This window comes from Opisthocomus hoazin, chromosome 4, assembly GCF_030867145.1.
Source record: "Opisthocomus hoazin isolate bOpiHoa1 chromosome 4, bOpiHoa1.hap1, whole genome shotgun sequence".
In the NCBI taxonomy this organism is placed as follows: domain Eukaryota; kingdom Metazoa; phylum Chordata; class Aves; order Opisthocomiformes; family Opisthocomidae; genus Opisthocomus; species Opisthocomus hoazin.
Genome location: NC_134417.1, coordinates 67,356,832 through 67,382,130, shown reverse-complemented (window position 1 = coordinate 67,382,130; position 25,299 = coordinate 67,356,832). Strand labels below are relative to the sequence as shown.

The following is a 25,299-nucleotide window of genomic DNA, read 5'->3' as shown; positions in this document are numbered from 1 at the left end:
TTTCTGGTATGATGAAAGAGAATATAACAAGTCATAAAACATCTGTGTGCAAGATATACAGACAAATGGCTTGCAGCCCTAATCTGGTAACTATTTGCACACTGGTTTGTCCTCCGAGTCCTCAGATAGCAGCAGGGTAGATTGCAAGGAGGAGATAATAAAGAGAAGAGCATCCAGGAAAGGGGAAAGAGCATGTTTCTCAGGCTGCAATTTAAAATGTGCCTCTTCCCATTTGTAATAGCACTAAATGGTGTCAGGAGAGAGCGACTGCTTTTTGCTAAAGATAGAATACAGGAAATAAAAGAGCTTGTCAGAAGGCTGGAGGAGTGGGAGAAAATGAAAAATCAAATACGCCTGGGAAGAACTGCCCAGGAAGAGACATAGCAATCCATCTCAGTGACACTGGTACAAGTAGCACAAATGGCTCTGTTAGTGATTTTAGTAAGTCAGGCACATGGCCTTACTAGATTGAGATTTGTGTGTGATTGGATGGCTTGTGATTTATTTAATATAGACAAACTCCAGGAGTTATCTGGGCAGATGATTTCTACTGCTGCTGGTAGATTTTAGTATATAGTACCGCTTATGAAGAGAATGAAGATAAGTAAACTAAGTAAAGGAAGATTTTGATGCCCATATTGTACCCAAAGAGATGATTATGTATCATTGCCTTCAAAAAAGGAAAAATGTAAAGCATGTGCTAGCAATAGAGGGGGCACTACCTGAGGCTGGTGCAGTTTGGCCCCCTTCTGAATGAGAAACATAAATTAATCAAAGAGCAAGTGAAACTGGTAAGGCACGACAAAGAGGGGATGCTGCTGGATTCAGGAAACTTGAACACACAACCCAATATCTGGAAGAAGTGTGGATAGCAATCATTAACATATTTAGCTTCTCATACCAAACCTGTAAGAGCTGGCTTCACTAGTTGTTGTATGTGGATCTGGGGAAGTACACAAGAGGACTGATTTAGCAGTATAAAGATCTGGCAGTAGCTGCTTTTTTTCCAGCAGGGTCCTTAGTAAACCACCCACTAACAAGAGCAGTCAGTGTATCTTCATATGAGTGAAGAGCAGTGATTGCATAAAACCAGCTGGAAGTAGTCAGAAGACATGATGTCTGAGACTCTCAAAGAAACCAAACAGTAATATTCCAACGGGAAAAGAAGTTCCAGAAATCATTTGGGCTTGTAAATGGTTCGATGTGCATTTGTTTAGCTCTGATTTTAATACAGAAACAAACCACAAATGCTTTTTTGTCATGACTGAGTCCAAATTACTGGATAATTTTCAGTCCAAGAGTCAAAAATTTTTATACAGCTGTCCTGATTTTCTTCCTGTGCTGAACACATATCAAAGCAAGCATTCCTGACACATAATGTGTTTACAGATTGGCTGTTGGAGAAGAGTCTTGAGTGGAAGGTGTGGAAGTCTATGTGGACCTTATTCTGAGAGCAGTCTTGGCATTTGGAAATAGTGTCAGCATTTCATCTCGGCAGAGAAATGAAACTTTCCATAACCTTGTTCAATGCAGCCAGAAAGAGTGAGTTTAAAGGGAATGACGGCCAGCTGCTTCTGCCTGTAAAACCAAAATAATTTTCACATGGCTGAAGGCGTCCTGTCAGTAGAAGTTGAGATGTCTATATTAGTTCAGAAAAAAATGTTGACTGAAAGCCATGAAGGATGGCAAGGTACAAACAAGTACAGGGAGGGACCACAACATTCTGTGTGGTGACCAACTCCTACTAAGCAGTGTTACAGAGTAGTAGAGAAATCAAAAAAAACATAGAATAAAGAGGAAAATATTGCCAGAATACCCCCTCATCACACAACTCATTAGAATACCATGTATCTGGGTAGTGAAATGTTTTGTTTTCTGCATAGACATATATGCTGGTTTGGAGGGCTGTTCTTCTACGTATATTGACTTGGCAGATGTGATCAGCATGTTTTGCACAAATCCTCATACAGAATCATAGGTATGGTTTGGATTGGAAGGGATCTTATAGATCATCTAGTTTCAACCCCCCTGCCACGGGCAGGGACACCTTCCACTAAACCAGGTTCCTCACAGAATCATAGAGTGGCTTGGATTGGAAGGAACCTTGCTCACCCCAGTTTACCTCCAAAACATTCTTGCCTTCCATCCCAAATATTCGCATTAGCCCCAGAGCAACAAGGAGGTAGTTACTGAAGATAGGGAAACTGCCACGAAAGATCAGTGGATGTCTGTTAAATTCTCCTGGCACAGGGGTAAGCCATGATTCCATCTGAACAGTGGCAAAAAAGAACTTGTAGCTATGAAAAAACAAACAACAGGAGCGTGGCCAGACCTGGAGGAACCGGGCTCATCTCCGGCAGCCCATTACACGTGGGGTCAGAGTCAGCGCTGCGTAGGGAGGTCTGCAGGGAAGCAAACCCTCTTCGCAAGCATGTCCGCATTAAAACACAGAGGAATGAATTGTGATCATTATGAACCCTTCTGTGACTACCTAGATGAACTAAACAATATTTTGTAGGCAATTATAAAATACATAGTTTTAACAAAATTTGGAGTTGATATGGAATTGTTGGATGTTTGTAGCAGTTGTGAATTTGAGTCAAGTTTTTGCTATTAGGAAAAAAGCAAGTAGTGTGATTATAGACTCTCTTCTATAGGTACCAAAAAAAATCAGGATAGGCTAGAAAGGGGAGGATAAACGTGGAAGACAGGGAAGGAAGAGGATTTCCAGGAGGAGAAATTCTCTACTTGCAGCTTAAAACATAGCTCTGTTTTTGCCATTATTTAGTATTCTCTACTGTTTCACAGCAGTGCAGGCACTTGGCAAATACTGCTAAATTGAATTCCAGCATTTTATTATAGTGCACTAACAATCAAACACAAGCAAATAAATATTGAATTGTTTCAAGACATGCATGAAGTAAGATTATTGCTACTAGTAAACAGTTATTGTTTGGGGACATAATGAAAAGTGGAACCTTTGCAATTGCAGTTTCTGATTTGCTAGTTAAATAAAATGGAAAAACTTTAAAATAGGAAGTGGGCCATTTTACTCTTAAATTCCAGAATACTGTTTATTTTTTTCCTAAAGGTAGGTTTCACTGTAGTCTTGGCACATACCTTCATATCTGCAAACTTTGCTTTCTTAAAATGCTGGGCTTGTACATAGTGCTTCTGGTTTTTGTGGCCTAATACCCCTTTTCCTTCAGGCATTCATGTTGCTAAAAAGATAGACAAACTGGGCATGAGGTCATCGGACACAGCTCAGATCTTTTTTGAAGACGTAAAGGTCCCCAGGAAAAACCTCATCGGTGAGGAAGGAAAGGGTTTTACATACCAGATGTTGCAATTCCAAGAAGAGCGGCTGTGGGGAGTAGCCACTGGTAAGTCATGGTTTGTGCTCCTGGGGCTGGGCAGGGACGCAGGGGTCACCCTTCGCATGACTAACAGCACTTTCCTTTCATTGTAAACTGCAATGACCTCTTACGATCTGGTTTTGAAATCTGTCATAGCCTGGATACAGACAACCTTCCCTTTCTTAGGAAAACTTGAAACAGAAAATGTTTCCTGAGGCATCACAGAGGCTGGTTTTGCCTTGTTTTTCTTGGTGCTTTTCTGCTGATAAAATATGGCATCATGTTATGTCTGCTACAAATATAGTACAAAGGCTATCAAAATACTGGCATGAAATAGAAGGACGGTGACTTTTCCTGTAGTACAGTAAGCTATGATGTTTGTCCTGGATTTTAAAAATTAACCTCAGTGGCTGTGTAAAGAAGTGCCCCTTGCAGGATGTAAGAGCTTTGTTTTGCGGGTCTGTTTTACCTCTGTACACTTGGGACATAAGTGTTACAGCACCAAATTCCTTTCCCTGAAGTTCTGCTGTTACAGAGTTCCTGTTACTCTGAATTCAGACTGTACTTGAATCTGTAAATCTGGGTTATACGGATTCTGGATATTCCAGGTAACCAGATCAGGGTCTGGATTGTCCGTTTTCAGCTTCCCAACTTTCCCCCCCACTCCACAGTGCTTGCTTCTTCAACTTAGATGTAATGTCGTTCATTGTAAGAATATTGGCCCTTTTTAAATTTCAGGGTTGTATAAATACTCTCACCATAGTTGTGCTCCTGTGTGTACCCCGTCTGTTACTGTAGGTGTGTGGCTGGGGAATCAGGTACTCTGAGAAGTGATTTTCTGGTTCAGTGACTGAACAAAAAATCACTCCCTGTTGTGTGTTGATCCCAGACCAAATATTTTGACGTTCAAATGCTTTAAAAAAATCTTTGATTTGGGCCCAAATTCTTAGTTCAACCTGAGATAAAGAGTAAATGTGAGAGTAGTTTTAGCAAAGAACAGGAGGTTAGACTTGCAAGGGATGCCACTGCAGACTCGGACAAGCAGGAGACATGATGTACTGCTGCTCCTGCTTTAATCGAGGTGTACACAGACTGCAAGGACATGGACTGTGCATTTTTATGCTTAGTTTGAAATCTAAATTAAACAATACAATCAGAAACTCTGGGCTGCAGTGATACTCCCCAGGCAGCAGAGTAGCCCACGGTGTTAGTCATGTCTCAGGCAAAAGTGACGCGCACTGACAGCATCAGAACACGAAGCCTGGCAGGTTAGATCACTCCTGTTAAAACCACTGGCAGCTTGGTACTGTCCAGCCTTGCACAACTGCCCGGCAGTCACCGCGCTCTGGCAGGAAGAGAGACACCAGGTTTCAATTCTTTTCACCCAGAAAAACCTGGCAGGAGCAGGCAAACCCTCGCCCTGGATGATCTGTCTGGGGAGGGCATCGTCGCTCCCCCCGCCACGGCCAGGCAGGGACCATCAACGAGGAAGAGCCTTGGGGTTCACCAAGGGAGAGGCAGCTGCCTCCTGCAGCGCGGTGACCAATGTATTATACCTTGCTGGGCCCCCCAGCTTTCCTTTTATCCACTATCTGATGGAAAAATGCATGAAAGTGCTGGGAGCAGGGACAAGACCCATGGTCTGGGCCAAGCTGCAAACTTCAGAGGAAACCAGTTGTGGTAAGCAGGAAAAAAAGAGTAACCGGCATTCAGAAGGGATCCAGGTGCTCGATGGGTGCGGTTTGTTACACCACAACATCTAGTTGTTAGCTTCCAGTCCTGCCAATGGTTTTACATATATTCAGCTACAAGTGTTTTGCTGAAGGCGTAGATGTGCCAAACTATGTACATGCTTTCTGTAGCTTTGTGATTAGGTCTGCGTATGTAATCCCAGTCCTTGTTTCTGGCCCTCAGAAGGACATTTCATCCCATTTCATAACTATTCATGTAACGCTGAGAATCATCAGTTTACTTTTAAACGCTTTGGGGGCCAGTCCTGGCATCTTCGCTTTCACTGTTCCCTAAAACTTAGAAGAGGCACTTGACTGCCTGTATTTTCTTTCTTTCCTTTTCAGGTGGTGTTGTGTTTGGGGGGGTTTGTTTTGTTTTTTTGTTTTTATGTATTTTTAGTATTGTGTTCTCCAGCCTTCTCTGTGTTTGTTAATTATATTATTTGTGGCCAGATTTCAGAACGTGTGGGGAGTTTGTTTTCTTTCTTCTTCACCTTTTGTTTTTTTACTTTAAAAATGAATTTTCAGTCAGATTTAAAGTACAAATGGAAAACTAATTTCCTGGAATTGCAAAATTTGGTCACAGGTGTGGTCTTTTCTTCCAAGTGACACGTTGTCAAAGGCATTGGTAAAAGTCACCGTGTTTCTTGCTTCATTGAAAGCGAAGAGCTGCCACATATCTCTCCCATGTTGTGACACTCGGTAAACACCGTCCATTTGTGGACCTGTTGCACTGATCACCGGAAAAGAACGTTGCTATGGCAAGAAAGCAAACAGTATTTTTGTGAATTGCTTAACTCAGAGGCAAAGAGGGAGTTCAGTGTGTGTGAGAGAGCAGAATGGCACTTTTCTAATGACTTCTATCTGCTCCTGTAGTCTCAGTTTTACGAGCACCATTGAGTCATGGCCAGTAAGCAGGATGACAGATCCTTTTGCATGGGCAATGCACGTCCTTAAGAGACAGATTGCTCAGCTTGGAGCACACTTTACCTCTCACTAGAGAGTGATCAGCCACAGCCTAAGAAAAATACATTAATTTCCTTTTGTTTTGAGAGGAAACGTAGCAAGGCAAAGTGTGCTTACAGTGAGCAGAAGTTTCAAGTGGAAAAATATAAGTTGGATGGAGGTACGAGGGAAAGATTGTTCTGCATCTGGCAACTTCAAGTGCTTTCACAGTTCTCGGCTGTGTGGTAGACCATGCATTCCTTCGGCTGCCCTAGAGTAACATTTCCTGCATGTGCTGTCAGTTGAAACCTGTACGGCCAAGTTTATCTGAGGTTGTGGAGAAGATTGTATGAAAAAACAGGGAACAAATACACAGAACAAAAAAAGTTCAGAGAGAAAATGAGTTTCACTGTTAAGAATGGCATTTCTCTGTACTTAGGACTGTTGAAGTATTGTGTGCTGTTATGTTGTACGAGGCTGTTGGCAGTCATGGTATTCATGACATGCTGCATGTTGTTGCTGTTTGCTGCGTAGCTGAGCTTTGCCATGTTAGAGCTATGCTCATAGCTCTAAGTACCTGTAGTCATAGCATCACAGAATGGTTTGGGTCAGAAGGGAACTTTAAAGCTCATTGCGTCCAATCCCCCTGCCATGGGCAGAAATATCTTTCACTAGACCAGGTTGCTCAGAGCCCCATCCAACCTGAGCTTGAATATTTCCAGGGATGGGGCATCTACCACCTCTCTGGGCAGCCTGTTCCAGTGCCTCACCACCCTCACTGTAAAAAATTTCTTAGAATCATAGAATGGTTTGGCTTGGAAGGGACCTTAGAGATCATCTAGTTCCAACCCCAAAACGTTCTTCAAGTTTGATCTAAACCTACCCTCTGTCAGTTTAAAACCAGTGCCCCTTGTCCTGTCACTACAGGCTCTGGTAAAACATCTCTCTCCATCTTTCTTAGGTGCTGTTCTGTTCCTTCCCACCAGGTCTTGCTCCTGCCTTCTCTTTTCTGTTTCTTGTCTCTTCTTTCCCTGGTGCTGGATGCTGGGAACCACATGAGCCAGACCAGAGCACCTTGCTCTGACAGACCAACACAAGACCAATCCCCTGTCCTTACCCCTCCAACCTCCCTTTGGCTCTCCTAGCACTGGCATGTACTGTTTAGTTTCCCTTCCAGCAGCCCAGACTCAGCTCCATGCTTCCCAAGTATCACTTTAGGGGCAAGGGGCAAGCGGTGCCTAGACACTTCTTGCACTTTCTTTGGCATCTCTCAGGCTGGAGAATGTAGACATACAAGTGAAAAAGCTGTTAGTGTTACACATGCTACAGTGTTGTGTTACATGGTCCTTTGGAAGAACAGGGATATTCCTTTGTACGAGAGATGTCCCCGAAAACAGCAATTTGTTTTCCTGTCCAGAAAACCAGCATTAGGGTGGCAGCATAGTGTGTTAATGCAGAAGAAAGCAGGACATTATTGTATATGCTCTTTTGAAAAATAAGCGTTGGGGGTAGTTGTTTGAGAAAGGAAGGGAAAATATTTAAGGAATGAAAAAAGCTGAACACCTTACGGAATGCGGAGACAGCATGTGAGAAACCATGCTCTGCGGGAGAGCTGGTGAGTGATCATGGTGGGGCCAGTTGGTGGGATGCAGAGTCTGCATGTGAGAGGAGTATAGGGATGAAGTCTAAATAGGGGTGATCTTGAAAGCAATGCAAAAAGGAATATGGAAGCACACCAGGCTCCTGTAACGAACTGTCATGTCAGTAACCAGCAAGTGGGAAAAGGGATGCTGTAGTAGTCCAGGGCTTGGTTGTATTTTGCATTTCAGATTTAGACTCTAAATGTGAATGGATGTGAATATGCGTACTTTGAAAAGAGAAAATGTGACCCTTCTCATACTGATAGATTTGTGAGCTCTCTCCCTCTCACTACTGCTTGCCATAGTGACATGGGTCCATATTTGCCAAACAAAATTCACAAATTCAGCACCTAAGCTGCCAGAGACTGATAGCATAGCCCTTTGTTTCAAGGCTGGTTTGCCTTGGAAAAGTTTTCCCTCTTCTTCTTTAAAACAGGATATCTCTTAAGTTTGCTCAAAAAGTAGCAGCAAACTAGTTCTCTTGCTTCACAGCAGTGTCTCCCACTTCTCTCGCCTGTCTTCCAGCAGTACCCTGTTTTGATTCTGTTTCCGTTAGAAGCACTGTTTTGCATTTACTAAAAGTGACTGTGAATGTTTTTCCTTTCTATCCTGCGATCTGCTCACAGAGTGCAGACGTAGTAAGCAGTCTATTCGTATTCCTTGATCTCTGAATAGTTTTCTGCCTTCTCCTTGAAAGCTTCCTTGAATTTACATTGCTACGGCATTCCTCGGTGAGCACGCTGTCTGCCTCCAGATTTTCTTTCAGGACTGTAACAGACCTTCAGGACACAGGTAGCGTGCAAGGCAGGAGTTGCCGTGAGCTTTTGCTAGGGCCCCACGTGAGGCATTAAGGATAAAGTTTAAATACTCGTCATCACATACTGCTCCCTATGACTTTCCTTCCCTCCTCCCCACCCGCCTTCACTCCTTCACTCCCCTCTGAGTTTTGGCAGCTTGGGGCTCAGGTGAAATAGGGATAAAGAGGTCTTCAAGGTACAAGGAAAGAGCAGATTTTTGCAGAACTGAAAGTGCACCCCAAACTGAGCGTATGGAATAATTTACTTTAGAAAACCTAATGTATTGTTTGTACAATGTGAAAAAAACACATCTTTTCCAACAAGAAGAAAACCAACAGATCTGGCTAAAATGATGTCTTGTTCTGTGCTTTGCTTCAAGTACTGACGCCGCTGGAAACTATAATAGAAGAAACTATTGACTACGCTCGCCAGCGGACAGTGTTTGACCGTCCCGTCCTGCACAACCAAGCCGTGCACTTCCGCCTGGCCGAGCTGGCAACCGAAGTGGAGCTCCTTCGCTCACTGCTGTACCGCACCGTTGGTGAGCTCCCGCTTCTGTCTTCCCAGAGGTGCTTCTCTTCACGCAAAGAACGTTGTCAGGCCAAAGGAATGTGGGGAGGTGACTGCCAGAGGCAGGCTGTGAGCAGGGACTGCCTGTGCATAACTGTGCTTTTTGGTGTCTTTTTTAGCTCTCTATGTGGAAGGCAACGATGTGACGAAATTTGCTTCCATGGCTAAGCTAAAGGCAGGTCGTCTGGCCCGTGAAGTGACTGATAGCTGTCTCCAGTTTTGGGGAGGAATGGGATTCACCAGCGAGGTTTTGGTGAGCAGGCTTTACAGGTAAGCAAGGGAGTGGTGAGAATAGGAAATGGCTTTCCTGAAATTTGGCCTATTAAAAGTCCCACCAAAATATCACCCGCTTGAAAAGGGCACCGGCTCCTAGCCAGTGTGAATGGTATTGTTCCACTGGTTGGCATGTCGCTGCTGTACACCGTGGATGCAAGGGCATCCACAGCCCCACTGACTTTGGGGTGATGTGTGTGAGCGTCAGGACTGAGGCTGACTATTCCTTTGCCAGATCTTGGCTTTGCATTACACCTGTGTAGTTTGAACTGCCCATGGGTTAGCTTGAATGTCGGGTGAAAGAAGTGAACTCCATGCTTTCCCTGATGGTCCTCTAGTACCTGCCAGACAGTAGGATAAATTAAAAAACGGGGAAGCCTACCAACAAGTGATTTTTTTTTTTTCCTCTTTGCTCCTTGTTTGCTTGTAGTCTTGATTACAAGAGCAGAACTAAAACAAAACAGATGCTTTTTTCCAAAACCAATAGAAAATCAGCTTTATCTTTTTTCCCCAAATACATGCATGAAACTGGAGTTCATCATTAGGCTCCTGCAGTAGTCTTTTCTGGTAACAGTTTCCACCTGATTAGTCACACCAGATACCATGTGAGACATATGAGACATGTGGCTGCTTCCAGCAAGTTGTTAGAGCATTAAAATGGTGCAGAGGCCTTTTTGCAAATTAATTAAAGTCTCTTCAAATTTTACCATAAATCTACTCAGGGCAAAATTCTCTCTAAGCAAACAGTTATCTTGGCAGCTGTTAGGAAAATTCTGGCCCCAGTGTCTTATATTCTGCAGAAGGACCAAAATGGAACTTGCATTTTCTCACAGTAACAGATTTCAGTTCAGCCCTTACCTATACGATACCTAATCAAAGGTTAGCAAAATTAGTTAGTGGTTCAGTTAGTTGAAAGTTTTGGTAAATGTATCTGTGTAAAGTGAGAATAGAATACTTTAAAAAAAAAAATCTGTAAAAAGGTTGATTCTTTTTAGTAGGTGGAGTTACTTTTTTCTATTTTTAATAGCATTTTATGAACAAGTATGTCATTGTGGTAAGTCAGAGAGATCCTCAACCTTTTTTGACTTGTGGATTCCTGAAATTTTCTGGTGAAGGTACATACACCTCTGTATGGTGATGGTTTTAGGCCAGCCATCAAGTTAATGAATATAATGGTTTTTCGTAGTTATTTTTTTCCCAGCCTCTTTATTAGCAGCTAATGGTCCCTGGTGATGCAGATGTTAAAAGCTACCGCAGTAGGCTCTCTGAATAAAATGAATCCTTGTCTTGAAGCGCTTACTGTCAGTGCAGTAATGAGTATAGATTTATGTGTATGTGCTTTTATGTAGCTTCAATTTGTCTGTAGATTTCCTAGCCCAGTATGTTATTGCTAACTGTGGGCAGGGCTTTTCCATGTGAATTCCAGAGTGGTTTTGAAGTACACCAACACAGTCACATTTTTCCTGAGAAGAAATCCAGAGTATTTCCTATGATATAAACTGGGTCAACTGGCTAAAGAAACACATCTTTCTGCCTCTAAAACAAACGCTGTTACAAATGAGACTGTAAGTGGTGTGATATCTATACTCTAAAATTTTCTGTGAATCAGTAAAATTCCATCACTGAGTCACCTTAAGCTCCAGGAAGGGAGAAGTAGAGTATTACCTAAATAAACAATTACAGGTTCAAGTCAGAAGCTTGACGATAAGCAAAGCAGCAACTTTCCTAAAGCCGTTCCTTCTTGTACAGCTGACTGAGTAACCATTCACGTCACTGTTAAGTAGCAAGCAGCATAACTGCGCAGCATGACATCTAGTCGTAACGTACAAAGCTTTTTGTAGCATAATCCTTACCATGTTGCCCAGGAAATGTCAGTCTTTGACACATGTCTGACTGCTAGGGAAAACCAGAGCTGGAGTTACCAAAACTCACTTTCTTCCTTACGTCTGATCACTGCTGGAAAAGGGAAAGAAAATGGCTTGGTTTATTTTATCAGGATTTTAAAGTTATGTGAAGACATCTGCACTGAAGCTAGATAGCGCAGCAGGCTCCTCTCAAGGTGTTTGTGTACAGAAAGGGCTTTTTACATCCCATCACCATGTGGCTTTCAAGGGGAAAACATAGCTTAGAGTGGTTCCCTGAGCAGGTGCGGCTTCTCGGCTGCATGTAGTAAATGGCAGTGGGATGCACAACTGCAAACACCATCATGTTTTATCAGCTTGAGGCTAGAGACCGATTTAGTGTGCCATTAGCTGCAGCCTTAGCACCTGTACAGCACGTTACAAGGTCAAAAGCTTTCCTCGCGCTGTGAGATGGGTACCTGTCCCTCCTTCACGGCTAGTGAAATCACGCGCAGGGAGAGCTCAGACTGGAGCGAGGACCAGTCCTGATTTTCAGAATAACTGGGATCAAAATGTGTACAGGCAGGGTGATGGACACGCCTTGGCTTGTGCAAAACAAGGGCTGCATGGCGCTCTGGCTGCAGAGGGGTCAGCACTAGCCAAAAGAGGAGCGTTAAACTGAAGGACTGTACTGGATTGTACTACTCAGGAACACTTTCAGGCCGTAAATGAGAGGGTTCCTAACCATTAGAACAACTTTGTTCTATGACAAATGAATGATGGAGAAATCAGGAAGCAAAGTGTTGCGGTGCCAGATCAAAAGCCTTCCAGGGGTAGCCTACCTAAAGCAATAAAATTCGAATGTTTGTATATATTAAAATATTTATATGCTGTATTAATAATGCATTATTGATATAATATAAACTATCAAACCATAGACTTACAAGAAATAGCTGATATACAAGCTTACTTTACTATGTCATCTTCCCCAGCTTCCTCACAGAGTTCCTGGCAGGATAGCTAGTCCTGTGGTTTTGTTTTGCAATGCTGAAAGCAAGTTCTTTCCCGGAAGAGGGCTGTTAGATTAAAATCATTCGAGTCCTTTATCATCTTGATCCCCTTAAATTAGGCGAAACCTTCGGTCCTGTCTCCCCGGGGAGAGATCAGCACTAGGCGCCTGCCTGTAGATTCTGTAGGAAATACTCCTTGTCTCACCCACAGAGGCAAAGAGAAAATCACCATCAATTTTGTAAAGATGCGCAGACACATATACACATACACACACATACATATGTGAATGGTGTTTTGGTTTTCTGAAACGTGTATTTATGTGCGATAACCTGACGTGTCTGTCACGCACCACCAAAGCTAGATCTTACCACTGCCTGTTTATAACTTTATATAAACAAGCCACATGTGTCCAGGATTCCTGCTGCAAATGGAGAATTTTTATCGGCATCGCAGAGGAGTTCTGAGAATTAATTACTTACTGTTGCTTCAGTGCTGTGAAGATGCAAGATGCTAAGTGTAGACAGGGGCTTTCTGCAGCTTGAACAAGCAGACAGCATCACAGCACGAAGAACAAGTAACCTACCGTTGTTCCAGCTCTGCTGCCTTCAGCAAAGCCCCCAGGAAGGTGGGGAATCTTCAGGTTGTGGAATTAAGCAGGGGTAGTTTAGCAGAACTGTTTCAGTGGTTTGTTTTTTTTTTTCCTTCACCCCAAAGGAGAAGAGAAATTTGTGACGAAAATTGCTGAAGGCTGCAGTAGTTTGCAATCTGGCTAGCACAGGGAACTTCGGCAATACTACTAGGGATGACTTAGTGATATTAATGTCAGTTTTTAAATGACTACAATTAGAAATATTAAAAGTAAATAAGCTTGGAGCAGCCATTCATTTTTAAAGCACAGAAGCTTTATACACTATATATTGCTATACTATAACATTATATAATACTAATACTATAATATAATACTGTATAATACTAATATGGATTATGCCAGATCTCACATAGCCGTTAGGGAGACCAGGATGCTTGCTGATTAAAAAACTTAAATGAAAATTGTACCTTCTCCGCACAATTCTCCAATACCTCATGTACTGATTGACTAATACCCTTTTTACCACACAGTTGAGCAAAGTTAAAAAAGTGCTGCAACACTTCTTGCTGCTGGCCCTCCAAAAGCTCCCTCCCCTCCTAAAATGCAGCTGCGGGCTTCGGCACCTACCGCTTTGGCCAAGGACCAGCGGGGATGTTGCAGGAGGTATTGCCGACCACCTCCCCAGGAGGAGGCGGTGGATGAGGTGTTCTGCGGACAACTGGCCTTAGTCTGTAATGTGTGGGTCATCTGAGCAGGCAGCCCAGCAGAAAACCTTGGGAAGAGCCTGTAATGCTTTATATGCTGGTCAAAACGGTAAGACCTACACAGCAGTCTGTATGGAGTTCAGCTGCAGGACATCTGGCTAGGCTTAAGAAGGTGCAGTTGTATGCTAGGAGAGGTTTTTAAATTAATTCAAGATGAAAATACAGTGCTACACCAAGTTAAGGTTATTTTTGAAAGAATCTGAAAGTTGGATGTGCCAAATTGTATCTTAAGCCTTTTGATTTTGAATTAGCAACACCCCTGTACACAAAAGGGTATTTACAGTGCTGACAACACATTTGTCCACACCACATATGTACTTCTGTAAACAAGGGGTTTCAATGTAATAAAAGCAGCTCCATAATAAATGCATGGAATAATAAATGGGTATGTACAGTTCTGTGCTTGTTCCATCAGTATAGCATGCAAATGTTTAAATCTGCTCTTTATATTTCTACAGAGACTTGAGATTAATGTCCATAGGAGGTGGTACAGATGAAACCATGCTTTCCATCATATGCAAATACATGGAAACACTTCCAAGCAAGTGATGCATCTCCACTTTTCCTTGGAAAGTAAGAAAGCAAGAGCATGGCTTGTACTGCACACTGCAGGTAACAGCCAGGACACGTTTCAAGGGTAAAATAAGTAGAAAATGTGCTCATCAAGGTCTTTAACCATTGTCATTCTGTGCGTTCTCCAGTGTCAAATTCCTGTTCATACTAAGCAGTCTGAAAGCATGTGGCCTCCTGCAAGATTTTTTCCCCATTTTTTCAGAGGGTTACTGCTTTGAGGAGCCTAGTCATCCACACTAAGCACGCAGGAAAAAAAGGTCTTCTGCAATCAAGGCATAGCTACATTTCAGAGCATCTAAGCCACCACTTAAGAAACATAACTTCCATACGGATACAGCTACGATTTCACTAGTAGCTTTATCTCATTTCAGTGTAGCTTTGCTTTCAAGATCAATAATTAAGGCACAAATTAGTCCATGTCGTATTCAAATACTGGAATAGTGATTTTGCTCTCGATTACAAGTACCCTCCCTGTATTTTTTAGCAAGTAATCATCAAAATGAGCTCGGTCGTCTTTGCCAAGTTCACATCAATTTGTACTGCACTGTCATGGGTGTTCAGTGATGGGAGTGGGGCTCGATTTTTATTTGTAGAATTCTACAAACAACTGTTTAATTGCATCTGAAGCTTTTGGAGGCCTGAACTTCAGCAGAAAGGTATCATGCTTTGTGTGTAATTACTAAAGAAAAAATATTAAAAACAAACATGTTAATATGAAAATTGTGTGTAATTACTTAAACTCTTCCTAAACCAGCCATTTAAGCCAGAAAAGACAGCCTGTATTAGTGCAAAAAAAAGCTTCAGGGGAATTGTCTTTGTGATCAAATGGATGTGTTGATTAAGCATATTTTAGGGAATCTCCATGATACTGTAAGGTTAACCATTTAATAGTTAAAAGATGATATTTCCTTCCCCTTGGAAATAATCTGTATGGCTGCTAGATAAGAGTCTAAATTACATTAAACTGAGAAACACAACATATAAATATTGTGAAAAAAATTTATAAAGATTTCAAAAATAAGACTAATCATAACTGCAGTATTCTTACATAGCTGCTATTAACTGCAACTTTGTAGAAGTACAATAAATGCTACTAGTATTCTTCTGTTGTATCCACTGTACAGTGGATTTTATTCTACAAGGTCATACTATAACATCCTGAAATTTTGCTAAGTATCTGTGAATTTTCAGTGCTGTTAGAGGAATGTTCTACCAGAAAATCACCAGTAAAAGCAAGTGTAGATGCTGAAGAAAATGTGAAGGCTGCAACGCATGGTGTCCACCAATTGCCATTCCCCTTCCCCGAGCGAAATAGTCTCAAAGCAGTTTCACCTTTACACAAAGTCACCTTAATCATTCTAAGCAAACCTGCAGGATTCTGATTCAGATTTTAAACTGAAAATCGACCTTTTACTGGAACTGAAAAAAGGGAAATGTGCTACATCCTGTAAAATTACATAAAAACGTACAGAAACGTCACAGATTTGACAATGTAACTTGTAGTTACCTTTCAGTTCAGAACGTTGATGTTGAAAGACTCTCATAGCGCATGTTTTTAGCACTTAATTAGAAAAGCCCTTCTGTGTTTTCTGTTAAAACGTGTAGCTGTAGAAAGTTGGAGGCTTCATATGTTCCTTGCGATTAATCTTTCTCCCCATTTCCCACCCTATCTAGACAACAACAAAAAAATGACAACCCTCCTTAAATGAAGAAACACAGCAGGGAAGACATAGGCTTAAGATTTTTTCTTCCTGTAATTCATTTCTGCTCGTTCCTCTGCACCACTGAAGAATCAGGGCGGGGGGGGAAGGAAGAACACCTAGTTCCTATTCTGCATGAATTGCCTTTTAATCTGGTTTGACATTTCAAATGAAAAACCTGTTGGTTTTTATGCATGATCTGAAGGAAATGTGAAAGATTTTTACCACTATGTGCTCTGTCAGGACTGAAGGGACACCCTAGCATGTTCTTCAGAACAAAGACAGGAACTGTATCATCCAAATAACTAGCTGCGTTCTCCCACTTTTCTACCTTATATCAGGTACTTAAAAACTTTTACCATTTACTGGTATAGCAGATTGACTGCTAAAAAAAAAAAGCCTAGAAATTGTTCAGACGCCATGTTTAAGGGCTAGAAATATACTTCTAGAAAATGATCAACTCTCAGAGGAGTATGATTGTCAAACAGGTATTTCAGTAATTATCATCGCACTTGTGAAGTACCTTGCACTCCAGTCTCATTAAAATTACACAACTGCATCAATTTTGGATGGCAAACTATATCCTATGGACTAGCTTTGGGAATGCTATACTTGCTTAACACGCCTAGCACTTCTCATAAAAAGACAATGCATTATCCTGGTGTTAGTACTTAGATGTTCTGTTATTTGTAGAAGTATTGTAGACCTTTTTACAGTCAGAGATTAAATGGGCTAGAAATATTTAAGGTTTAATTACTTTTACACATTCTGTGTGTTTTGTATTAGGTGATTTACATGTCATATTTCCATTATACATGAAATCTAATATGAAGAAATGTAGCATACACCTCCATTTCTTATTTTAATAGTGCTCCCCACACAAATATAGACACTTAAGTGCAGCACCACTTCCAAAAAATACATTGGTATTCTACAGCAGAAAATAATGTATATAAACAACACTAGCTAGGACACTACAGGACACTTTATTTGTCAGTTTGTAATTAGTTACTAAGTGCAACATTATACAGTATTTCTAAAAAAGTTTTTCAAAAATTGTAGATACAATTTCAATATCTAGGAAACTTAATTTTTTGAATGTTAAACTCAGCAATGTAATAGCTTCAACTATTAGAAACTATCTGGTGAGCCAAAGCTGTCTTCAAAATAAAAAATCTTAATATGACAGCACCTCCAACAGGTGCATGATATTACACTTTAATAAAAATTCAAAATATCTGACCTCATATTTCAGATATCATGCAGTGTAGACTTAGAGATCATCACAGACTGATAAGTAAACATACTTACGGTAGAAGTTCTAGTGATTCAATGGAATCATTAAGTTTTAGATACTTTAAATATAAAGGAAGCATTTGTACTGTGTCCATATTGGTTGATCCCAGTGACCAAAGGCATTTGCTTAAAAGAGCAGATGCATAAGCATAATTTGTCACATTTAAATTAAAAAAAAAAATCCAGTTCTAAGTAACTTCTCCCCAAAACACACAGTTTAAGCTACCTAAACATGTATGCTATCAGACCTATCCACAAAAATAATTTTTCGGGGTATCATTATTACATTTGTTAGCTTCAGGCCAGCCTTTTAAAAACTCACAGATACAACCAATTTAGAGAGATCGAAGTACTCTTCGTGCTTTTGCAACCTAGAAGTTACTATATGCCTGAAACTGGAGCTCTAATTTAGAGTATGGCCCAGAACGAAAAGCAGAATGAAACAGAAAGCCTTGTAATTCTGCAGTTACTTCATATCCGAACAACCGTTGTTTTCTGTATTTTTCAAATCAATTCTAAAAACTGGTTTCCCCTAAAAAAGCAACCTAATATGCTGGCAGTTTCTGCATATTTACAAATAATCCCCCCCAAAACAGGGGATGATGGGAAAGATTCTGATACATTAAGAAAACTATACATAACACTGCATTAATAGTTAATGCAATTTACAACAATTTCACTGTGTTTTATCAACAGCATAGGCCACCTAAATCAATGTCTTCATTAATTAAGACTGCTTTAGAGTTGAAATTACACAATTTAAACCGAAGGTAACATGCATCACCTCAGTTTAATAATCCAGTATATTACAAAAAAAACAAACAACGCAAAGAGCATCATGTAGCATAATAGCTTTGTCTGGCTTCCTTTGGAGAGTGTTCGCAGTCTGCCCATGGTAGCACCTAGAAGTCCACCCGCAGAGTCAAAATCATTATCCTACATTTAAAAACAAATAAAACAACCAAAAGCACGTTATTCAGAGAAAAAAAAGATTGCCCTTAAAGCTTGCTAAGTGTAGTTTTTCCTGGGTTTTTTTTTCAAATTTTCCAAAACTATTTCAGAGGCAGTTTCTGAGAATTAATCAGGAAAAACTTTCGCCCATTTATCCAGATAGATGCAAGCAAAAAAGACATTTTTTACTTCCTTATTTTTTGCTTCCCTCTTCTATTCTTAAACACAATTAAATACAGAACTGCCTTTTTAGTAATACTATATATTTGCTGATAGTCCTATCTGAAGTATAAAGACCTTGGTTGTGCCTTGGAAGTAATGCTTTTGCACATCTACCTTTCTGAACAGAAATACTGCTGCTGAGTTAGTCACATCTTACAGTCTACGATAAGCTGTCAACATTTTAATACAAATGTTCGTACTAACAGAAGGAATGCTTTACATTACTAACTTCTTAATCCTGCCCCATATTTAAAGAAAGCTGGTGAATAAACACTTACCATTTCTGATAACATTTTATTTTGGTTTTTAACTTCTGTTCCAATTTCAATGGAAAGCTATTAAAAAACCCAAAAATTATTAAATATGAGTAATCAGTTACACACAGATTAGAAAAACCAGTCTAAAAAGTACATGACCTAACCAGCATTTTCCCAGATAAAACATGAAAACAGTACATGGCATTTTAAAAAACAAAATAACACGCACAGTATTCTGTCACTAACCGTTAGAAAAGTAAATACTTGTCATTTGACTAGAGGAGTCTAGAGAGTCACAGAAGTCACTCAACACTCCTCCTCCCCACTTCTCCTTCAACAGGGAATTCTTTATTGGAATTACAGCTTAGACTTTCAAAAGTTCAAGATCTAATCAAGTCTAAGTAGTGATTATCCATTTCCTGGAACAACTGTTAAAACTACTGGCACACGGCACAGAGGACCAGGAGCACTCTTTTTGACTCAGTGTTGCTGGAGTGGACCCTTGTAACCTCCTAACGCATCTCTTTTGACAAGCTGCTGCTGTGCTGTAAATGGGAATTTCTTTTGTGAACTTATCTATTCCTTTTCTGCTTTCTGTCATGAAACAACAAGGAGGCAAGGTGAGTATGCAAGTAAGGGTCAGTCAAGAGGGAGTGACCAGGGTCAACGACAGCCTGGTGATAACCCAGGACATCCACAGCTACAAGACAGGTCCGAGGTCAAGCCAGAAAGTCAAGTCCGCAAGTTAGAGTTGGAATCGGGGAGGTATGAGACCAGGTGCAGAGAGAGCTGCAACGTAGCAAAGGCAGGGGCCAGCCAGGAGAATCTCGGCCTAAAAGCAGCTCCCAAGTGAAACAGGGTGGAAGCCCCACTAAGGCTCCTTAGCAGCTCTTCCTCCGTAACATTTCTTAGCAGCACGCTGGCCTGGAACAACCAGCTCAGCTCGTAGAAGGGAGGGAAATGTGCTCCTGCCCCCGATGCTTTGGATTAGCCAAAACCCATATGTTTTTTTGTGATGCAACCCAGATCTCATTATTTCGTAATGCTGCATTTCACTACAATCTATCAGCAAATCAGGAGTGAAACATGAGACTTTTCTAGAAAGATTATCTGAAGATTATTGCATCCTCCAAGATCAGGACATTGCACTAAAAGATGCAACTGCAGAAAGAGCACACATGCTACTCCACGGGGCACTATCAACCACACTGCAGACATACCCTGGGGCACTATTTTGAAATGCAACACATCAGAGAAGAAAACAAGAAATGAAAATCTGTAACAAAGGTCACAGCTCTTTTTTTTACCTCCTGAACTTGTTCCAAATTATTGAGGTGTATAATGTCTTAACTTAACCTAAGGTTTTACTTTCTATTTGAGACTGAACAAATTACTTTTAAGAAACAGGATATTATTAGCAATAGGAATTTGAATGAGTTTGGACCTAAGAATTCATTGGCTTGTACTACATATACAGAAACAGCACCTATTGCTAAGAATGTATTTTACAAAATCTTAAGTTGTTAAGAAAAAAACCCCACACACAATCGTAATCACAGAGCTGTCTTTCAGTTAGACATGCTTGAAAGAAGTCCTCAGTCTCTGGAAGGAATCAGAATCATTAAAAGAACAAACTTCTCTTTCAGAGGCTATTAGCACTGTAAGAGCTGTTTTCACATTACAGATTTATCAGCAGATAAAGCAGAAACTGATGAGCCACAATGATCACACCAAAAAGAAGCAGTACGTTTTCTTAAATCAAACATAGATGGTTTACTGACCTAAACTCAAAGTTTCTAGTTTCTGCAGGGACAGTAACTCATTCTGTAGGTCAGTAAGCTGTAAGTAACACCACAGCTGTCCTCAAGATTAGCAAGAAAAGACACCTCTGGCTTAAAAATCTAATTAAAGGAACAATCAGTTATACAAAGGAATGACTGTCCATTTTGGCTGACAATAATTCTTTCTTGTATTTGTGTTGGGTTTGCATAGCAAAATTTTGGTACCGGGGGAGCTACAGGGGTGGCTTCTGTGAGAAGCTGCCAGAAGCTTCCTGTATGTCTGACAGAGCCAGCGACAGCCAGCTCCAAGATGGACCCGCAGCTGGCCACAGCTAAGCCCATCAGCAACAGTGGTAGTGGGATAACATATTAAAGAAGGGAAAAGAACTGCTGTGCAACAGCAGCCAGAGGAGAAGAGGGAGCATATGCGAGAGAAACAACTCTGCAGACAGCGAAGGAGGGCGAGGAGGTGCTGCAGGCACAGGAGCAGAGATTCACCTGCAGCCCGTGGAGCAGACCATGGTGAGGCAGGCTGTCCCCTGCAGCCCATGGAGGTCCACGGTGGAGCAGATCTTCACCTGCAGCCCATGGAGGACCCCACGCCGGAGCAGGTGAATGCCTGAAGGAGGCTGCGACTTCTGCTGGCAGGACCTGTGACCCCGTGGAAGGGATCCACGCTGCAGCAGTTCATGAAGCACTGCAGCCCGTGGGAAGGACTCATGTTGGAGAAGTTCCTGGAGAACTGTCTCCTGCGGGAGGGACCCCATGCCGAAGCAGGGGCAGAGTGTGAGGAGTCCTCCCTCTGAGGAAGAAGGAGCAGCAGAGACAATGTGTGATGAACTGACCACAACCCCCATTCCCCGTCCCCCTGCGCCACTCAGGGGGAGGAGGCAGAGAAAATCGGAGTAAAGTTAACCCTGAGATGAAGGGAGGGGTGGGGCGAAGGTGTTTTAAAATTAGGTTTTATTTCTCATCATCGTACTCTGATTTAGTTGGCAATAAATTAAACTAATTTCCCCAAGTTGAGTCTGTTTTGCCCATGATGGTAATTGCTGCGTGATCTCCCTGTCCTTACCTCAACCCACAAGCCTTCTGTCATATTTTCTCTCCCCCGTCCAGCTGAGGAGGGGAGTGATAGAGAGGCTTTGGTGGGCACCTGGCAGCCAGCCAGGGTCAAACCCGCCACAGTGTTAAATTTATGATTTATACTAAGTCTACTGCTTTGCTGGACCATATAGTTTAATTCAATAAATATGATGATACCACTATATTAAATACTTACCGATTTAATGGCACTGACTTTTGTACGCAGACTTTCTGTTAACCTTTCATTTTCTTCTTCGTAAACACTGTATCCACTGTTGGTATAGCCATAGTTACCAGCAGATGCTCCATCACCTATAAACACAATACTCAGTAGTTACAGACAGAAAACACCGTTGGAGAAAGTGCTCTTCACATGTGGAAAAGCACTCTGTCCATTTAAAAATGCATTGCATTAATGCAATCGCTTCACCCTTGACAATCAGGAAGAGGCACCGCATGTTCCTGAGACAGAGATTCAACTTTTTTCAAACGTGTAAGTTACCTTTCAAAATGCAAATCAAAGAAGGGAAACTGAAGAACAGCTGTAATTTAATACTGTAAAATTTTTCCCCAGGTGGTGTTTTCAGATGACTTCTATGGAAATCAACCTAGGCATCACATGGACATGTGAAGGATGGTTTGAGGCCACTACACAGAGCAGTAAACCTAACAGAAAATAGGATAGTTGAGATCCTTCTCTAACAAAGACAAATACCACTTGATCACACATTTATAGGAGACATCACACACATTTAAAGGAGAGAGCATACTCTGATGCTTACATGAGTTTCTCTACAAGCAAGACCTCAGAAGAGACACCAGGCCTCTGAGCAGAACACTGCCATTTCTGTCACCATTCTGCAGTTCTGTTCCCACTCCCACCTTTGCTTTTTGGGTGATGGAGCTTCAGGACTGTTATCCAGACAATTGACTCAGCAGAATATGCGGGGCGGAAGGGAATGAAAGCTCCTCAGCTCCACACATTCGCTTCCTCCAGCCTCTAAAAAAGATCTCCCACAGACAGCAGCTGGACAGCAGCATGGGCACAGGAGAATTAAAGCCGTGTCCAGTCTAGACAAAAATCAGTCTTAGACCTCAAATCTAAGATTTGAAACCAAAGAAGAGAGACTAAGACCAGGAAAGGCCAACAGAACTATTATAAGCTTTATGATAAAGATCCTACTAGATTAATTCAACTAACAATCCAGTTATGAAATAAGTCAATATTTATATGGCTAGTCAGAATGCTACACTAAAATTGACTGAATGCCTTTGGTTAATTCCTCTTCAATGCACTTTAAAGATTTTTGTGTCTGGGCATCCTTTTTATTTTTGAGGAAAAAGGAAGATAAGAGAGACACCAACTACACTCACAGATAAAGCTCCATCTCAAACAGTTTCACGGTGTGCTTGGCATACATAATATTAAGATTTTAAAAGAAAAAATTACAATGCTACTCTGACAATAGATATAATTTTGTATTAACCTATAAAGCCATTCTTTAAATCTATTGACAAATTTTTAGTTTCTACTTGTAAACTGTTTTGATGTTATTCTGTAAGTTAACTAATGACAAATTCTCAGCAAGGCTGGGTGAAATGTATGTTTCCATTTCATCACAGTGAGAGTCAAGAAGTTTTTCCCCTCCCCCCGCCTAAATCCAAAGTACTGATGCCAAATACAGAAAGTCGACCAAAAGGACATGATTTAGAGAGGCAGGGTTGTTCTCACTGTGTTGTTTTACAAAGGCATCTAACTACAGTACTTCCTACCAAGAGATACACAATTTTGTATGTTTATAAGTTAATATACCATGTAGCTTCAGGCCAAAGTACCATCACTGTGATTCTCACATAGACTCTGACATAGCAGATATGAACAACAGCCCCAAAGCTTTTAATTAGACACAGCTGCTTCTATATACGTAATAGAAAGCACAGTGAAGGAGCCTGGCTAAAACTGTTCACAGGAAGGACAGAAACTTCAGCATGGCAGTTCTATGGGCTGTTGTGCAACACTGCTCATTGACATGTAATATGGACATGACCATAACATAACTGCAGGCTAAAAAAAAGGTAGCAGGTAGCTGGTGACAACAGCAGAAGTACTGGTGCCCAGCTTCTATTTCCAGCCTACTAAAGTAATCCTGGACTGACAGTTGAAATGTCAAGGCAAAGGAGCAAATTTTACTGCAACTGATAACAGACATCTAAGTCTTCTGCTTGACCTTCCAGGAGATTTTTTAATAAGTATTTTCAGGATGTTCCTTAAGGCATCGTTCACTAGAAGAAGGCATGCTCTTTCCCCGTGCTCCTTCCACAAACATCCATCACTTCACTTTTTCAGAAACAGCATACTGAGCTGGATGGCCTCCAGTCTAACCCCTCTTGGTTCATACCTAAGAGCGAACTGTTAGTCTGACAAACAAAAGGATTGAAGACCTAAGCATTATCAAATGCCCACCTTCTTATGGTAAAGATCCCCACACCCCTCTTGAACTAATAAGAAGTGTATCCAAGACTGGTTTTATCTTCTGAAAATACTATTGTGCAACACAACTCAAAAGTGTGGAAGTAAATGTAAGGTGGTGCTACAGACACATCTGGGTGAGCCATACGGCATTTATCAGCCCCTAAACATTCACTTTCTAGAAAGAAGTAGGAGAACTCAGTCATAAACTTCTGAGGCACAAACATTACCTAAGCTTTACAGTGAGGTCACGCCACCTACGTGGTTCTAGAACATGACATGGAAGTTCAAAGTTTACAGTCACCAATGTAGCTGCTGGTTTAAAAACGGGGCCTAAGCTTCCCAAAACACCCAGCAGGAAGTCTGCAGAGATTTCTGCCTTTGCATCAGATTATATCCGTAATAAACTGACAACAGCTGGGGTTTTTTCCCCAAAAAACATCTCAGGAAAACATACAGAAGTACTAAAATTAAAAAAAAAACAACTGAGAATCTGGAAGGACCTGACCGAAAAGTGATAAATCTGTCCATCCATGGACACGCGGCTCAAGTTAACACTGCGTTAGAACCACCCACGAACACAAGGAAACACCAACCCCAGCGCTGCTCCGCAGGCCCAGCTGAGCTGGAAAGAGAAAAGCGGCAGAAGCGGGGGCAGCAGCTACAACACCTTTCCCACGCACAGCCCCCGAGCTCAGCTGCACGCCTGCACCCACCGGCACAGCCCCCCTCACGCAGAGACACCCACCCCCAGCCCCCAAGCCCCTACTCGGGGCCGGGCCCTGCCCCGCCGGCTCCGGCAGCGGCTCCCAGGGGCCCGGGCCCACCGGGGAGCACAGCCCGCAGGCCCCGCCGCCGAGGAAGGCCGCGCTTACCCAGCCCCGCGCGCCGCATCGCTGCGCCCGGAGCTGCCGAGGGAGGAGGAGGAGGATGGGAGCGGCTCCCGCGCCCGCAGCACCTGAGGGAAGCGGGGCTCGGCGGGGCGGCCGCAGCCCGGCTCCGGCTCGGCCCGGCTCATTCACCCGGAGAGCGCCACGACGGCGCCGCGCGGCCCGCTGGGTAGGGCCGGGCCGGGGCCCGGCCGCCCGCGCGGGGGGTGATGGGGGCTGAAGTTCCGCGCCGCCGCTGAGGGAAGGCCCGGCCCGGCCGGGCCCCGGTGCCTGTGCGCGGCGGGCGGGCTGGGGCCGGGTCCCTGACAGAGGTGGTCCCGCACCGAGCCTCGGGCCTCCTCCAACGCCGGGGAGCGCGGTGCCTGCAGGGCCTCCCCGCAGCAGCCCAAGGCCTGGAACCAGCGTGGCGCTTCTCGGGACGGAGCGCGGGGCCCACGCACCGTCCGTTTGCCCAGGAGGCCCCGAAAATGGCTGCTGTACTCAGCGCGTACCTTCCGGGGAGCGGGGGAGTGGGGCGGGGGTTTGGGGCAGGAGGAGGCGGCAGGGTGGTAGCGCGC

General features: G+C 42.5%; 2 protein-coding genes across 2 annotated transcripts in view; one reads left to right on the top strand and one right to left on the bottom strand.

Annotated features, from left to right (window-relative positions):
• Window positions 1-14,809, top strand: part of LOC104330914 (putative acyl-CoA dehydrogenase 6) — a 93,653-nt gene extending 78,844 nt beyond the window's left edge. The window contains exons 6-9 of the mRNA XM_075419327.1: window positions 3,210-3,383; window positions 8,848-9,009; window positions 9,158-9,308; window positions 13,975-14,809. Coding sequence (XP_075275442.1) covers window positions 3,210-3,383; window positions 8,848-9,009; window positions 9,158-9,308; window positions 13,975-14,065 — 578 coding nt within the window. The 3' untranslated portion in view covers window positions 14,066-14,809. The remainder of the gene's footprint in view (window positions 1-3,209; window positions 3,384-8,847; window positions 9,010-9,157; window positions 9,309-13,974) is intronic.
• Window positions 14,810-17,856: 3,047 nt separating this feature from the next.
• Window positions 17,857-24,920, bottom strand: BET1 (Bet1 golgi vesicular membrane trafficking protein). Its single transcript, XM_075419328.1, has 4 exons — window positions 24,728-24,920; window positions 21,579-21,694; window positions 18,537-18,593; window positions 17,857-18,021 (listed from the first exon to the last, which is right to left on the bottom strand). Exons 1-4 carry the CDS (start codon window positions 24,744-24,746, stop codon window positions 17,866-17,868), a joined length of 348 nt encoding a protein of 115 aa, XP_075275443.1. The 5' UTR covers window positions 24,747-24,920; the 3' UTR covers window positions 17,857-17,865.
• Window positions 24,921-25,299: the final 379 nt, after the last annotated feature.